Raw genomic sequence first — 3938 nt, 5'->3', positions numbered from 1 at the left:
GGGCCCATCGCCGCATTCCCCGAGCGCGGATCAAGGCCACCTGGTCAGAACTTCTGTTCCGTTAAAGACTTTCTCCCTTTACGTCTAGTGACCTCGATCTTGATGAGTTTCGTAGTTTACGCCTACTCTGAGGCTCTGCCCTCGGGGGCGTCAAACGAGGAAGACCAAAAAATCAACTGTACAGAGCGCAAGATATAATGTTTCTCGAGTCCACAAACACACCTTCAGACAGGCACGGATCGCCACGTGGCCGTATCGAGCGGAGCACGAAACCCGAAACTTTCCAAATTCCAACAGCTGCGACGCTTCACGTATTCGGGCTTCCCTTCTCCCCAAACTCTCCTCGAGGCGTTCAAAGCCTCCACCAGAATGTCGCCAATCACAGCGCGTCCACTCTCAGTTCAGGACTTTCCCCCAGAAATATTCAATGTCGTCCTCGACTGTCTCGATACACCCACCCTCAAATCATCCAGCTTAGTATGCAAGACATGGTGGTACATAGCGCGCCCACATCTCTACTCAAGTCTGATCGTCCGCGGGCAAGAGCGCCTTCCCTCATTTCAGAATCTTCGAGACCAGCGTCCATCGGAAGTCACGACATACACTCGTCGTCTGGTCATCGACTTCCTTAACCTCCGCAGGAAAACATTCACCAACATCGACACCATTGCACGTCTGGTTGACGCAGTCCCCATGATGGAGAAGCTGGAGCTTCGCCATCTAGCCCTCAACGGCCCCGAGCTCTTCACGCTCTCATCCACAAAGCCCCCAGCACCAGCACCAGCAAGCGATGCTCGACCCTTATCCCGCCGTCCTCTGCGCAAACTCGGGCTCAAGACATGTCATTCCCGACTTACCTGTCCCAGCGTGGACCCTCTCATCGGTCTGCTCGCGCTCTTCTCCAGCATAGACGATGCACGCCTCGACTTCGCCTCCCAGCCAGACAGCGAGTCCTCTCCAGGCCAGCGTTGGTCAGCCATAAGCCCAGTCCCGATGCTACGGATACGGAGTCTCGCGCTGGCACGTTGGAACGACACCGCCGCGACCCTCGCGCGACTGGCCCCCCTGCTGCCCTCGGGTCACCTCCGCGCGCTGCGGTGCCCGGTGAGGGACGAAAAACACGCAGAAGTTCTCGGGCGCTTCTTGCGCCAGCACGGACCCGGCCTCGAGCACCTCAGCCTGCGGACCGAGCTCAGGCGACGGTCAACCTTTGGGTGCCCCTGTACCCGCCCGCGCGTCAGTCGTTCGGGAATCGGAGCCGGTCCGGCTCTCCCTTCCGCAGCGAAGCTGACGAGGCACTACTCTCGCGCAGCCCTCGAAATGCTCCCGCTCGACGCGTGCACCTGTCTGGTGTCCTTCGCGACCTACCTCCCGCGTCGCCCACCCCGCTCCATGTTGTCTCACGGCGAGCAGTGGCTCACGTCCACGCGGCTCGCCGCGCTCGCCGCGCTCTTCCCGCGGCTCCCCTGGACGGTGCGCGAGGTGGAGGTGCACCTGACCGGGATCGAGGAGGCGTGGCCGACGGACCGGTCGGGGGTGCGGACGGACTTTGCGCCGCTCGACGACGCGATGGCCGTGGATGGGCGCGCGTGGCGCGTCGTCGTTCGCGTACCGGTGGGACGTGCGCGCGTGGAGGAGAGTAGGGAGCTGTGGAGCGTGGAGGCGTTCGAGGCGCAGTTTCCGAAGTTGAGGGATGAGGAAGCACTCGAGGTGAGACTCTATGACCCCAGTGATGTGTAGTGAGTGTTGCGCTTTGTGGAACGAGGCCGGACGTCGCTGACTGCTTGGACTTGGACTTGGACAGTAGTAGCTGAGCGATCAAGATCTCAAGGGGGTGCGCGGGAGGAGAGGCGACCGGTTTGAGGGAGAAGCTACGTTCATCGACGTTCCTGCATTAAATGGTACATCTGTATGTATGTGCGCCCACCGTCTTGATGCAGTACCGAGGTTCGACAACCCTCCCCTGAGTAATTTCCTTCGATCCGCGTCACCATACCGCCGTACCTTACGTGCTCCCGATCTCGGAAATTCCAATCGTGGCCTCTTACCAGCACTACTTCAACAAAGTCTAGCCGCGTCCGCAGTACGTCTTATCCCTCAGCTTGCCTTGAGTCTACCAACACTAACGAGAATGCCGTTGACCACAGTACTCAGCCTCCTCGAACACACTGGTCCATGGGCACGACTCTCTGGGCTCCAAGGGTTTTTGGAGAAGCATCCAGAAGTCGCAAAGTACACTCGTCGTCAGGTCATCCACGACATCACTACCGGACGCCTGGCTAGCGCAGCCCCTTCGTTGGACAATCACTTGTGCCTCCAACACTTCAACTTCACCCCCAGACGACGCACAGTTCCCCGCCCGCCGCCCGCTGCGCAAGTGGTGCCCAAGGCATGCTATTCCAGGAAGGCCCCGACCCCCTCATCGGTCTGCTCGCGCTGTTCTCCAGCACCGACGACGCGTGCATCAACCCCACCTCTGCCCCAAAAAGGCAGCCCTCGGACGACCGCCACCGGACCGCCCATCATCGTCCCCTGGGCCAGGTGCAGATCCGCCCCCTCGCGCTCGCGCGCTGGAACGACGACGCCGCCACGATCGATCCCAACGCCACGTACCCGCTTGCTCGCACGTCAGTCCCTTTCGTGTTGCATAGTCCGCGCTTCCGAGGCTGACGTACCTCTGCGCATAGCCTGCCCTGGAGGCCCCCCCGCTCGATGTCCTCCACGGCGGGCGTACTACATACCTCCCCCGTCGCACGCCGACTCGCAGCGGCTCTCGTCTCTGCTGCGCTCGACGTGCACTTGGGCAGACGTGGCCTACCGACCGCTTGGGACCAAGGTTCACTGGCGTATCGTTGTAGTGCACATCCCGGTGCGACGCGCGCGCAGTACCCGAGGATGAGAGGCGAGGGGAGGCTGGAGATCAAGCTTTATGATCCCAGCGATGTGCGCGGCAAGCGTCGCGCTTCGTCTTGTGGGCGTGGACGTCGCTAACTGCTTGGGCCGTCTGCAGTGGCAAATGGCCATCCGGGGGACAGGAGACGACGGGACTGAGGGAGGAACACACGGATCGCACACTCGGGGAACGAGGGTATCTGAGGTTTTGCGGGATCCACTATACACAAGTACATCCGAAGCACTGTACACTACAACCGCGAGGACTTCACGACGGGCGGCTAGTTGGGCTCCTTGACCGGGACCAAGGGTGCAAAGCTGACCGCAGGGAGCGGGCCCGAGACGAGCTTGAAGGGCTCGTTCGACTTGGGTGCCTTGCCAGAGCCGTACGACGGCTGTGCGGCGGGCGCGACGTACGGGTGCGCCTCGGTGTTGAACACGACTGCGAGCATGAGTCGCGTCAGCACAGACCCAAACGGAGACGGAGCCTGAACGCTCACAGTTGTCAAGCGAGATGGCGTTGGGGTCGTCGAACGTGAGGTAGAGGTACTTGAGCACCTCCGCGAACCAGAAGCTCTCCATGTCGTCGATGAAGTCGCTGTCCGTCGCATCGACGTCGTTAATCGGCGCGTACGCGACCGTCGGCGTCTTGAGGTAGGTCCCGAAGCTCTTGAGCGCGTCGACGGCGCGCTGGTAGTACTTGAGGTCGCCCGTCGAGCGGAAGGCGTAGAAGTTGCTTTCGAGCACCTCCGGGCGCATGTAGTAGTACTCGGACCCGGGAAGGATGAAGAACCCGTTGCGGTCGTAGAACGCGATGTCGCCCTCGGACGGGTTGGAGCCGGTGTAGTTGCCGTCAGAGGAGAAGTAGCCGAACGCCTCGGGGCCGATCCCGGTCGCCGTCGACGCGTACGTGTTCCAGCAGCCCTCGTTGAGGTCGAGGCCGATGTTGACGACCGTGTCGTTGTTCATCATCTTGCCGCCCATGATCCAGTTCCCCGCCATGAAGCACGCGAGGTGGGAGCCGATGTGCCGGATCGTGCCAGAGT

General features: G+C 61.4%; 1 protein-coding gene across 1 annotated transcript; it reads left to right on the top strand.

The window, feature by feature from the left end:
- Positions 1-369: 369 nt before the first annotated feature.
- On the top strand, positions 370-1740 carry BXZ73DRAFT_82548 (uncharacterized protein; the record flags this gene model as incomplete). The annotated part of the gene is made up of 1 exon (XM_048023729.1): positions 370-1740. One exon carries the CDS (start codon positions 370-372, stop codon positions 1738-1740), a length of 1371 nt encoding a protein of 456 aa, XP_047871634.1.
- Between the last annotated feature and the right edge of the window lie 2198 nt (positions 1741-3938).

Source organism: Epithele typhae, assembly GCF_022376455.1.
Source record: "Epithele typhae strain CBS 203.58 chromosome Unknown BXZ73scaffold_121, whole genome shotgun sequence".
In the NCBI taxonomy this organism is placed as follows: Eukaryota; Fungi; Basidiomycota; class Agaricomycetes; order Polyporales; family Epitheliaceae; genus Epithele; species Epithele typhae.
Note: the sequence above shows the minus strand (reverse complement) of the source record. Positions and strands in the feature narration are given on the sequence as shown.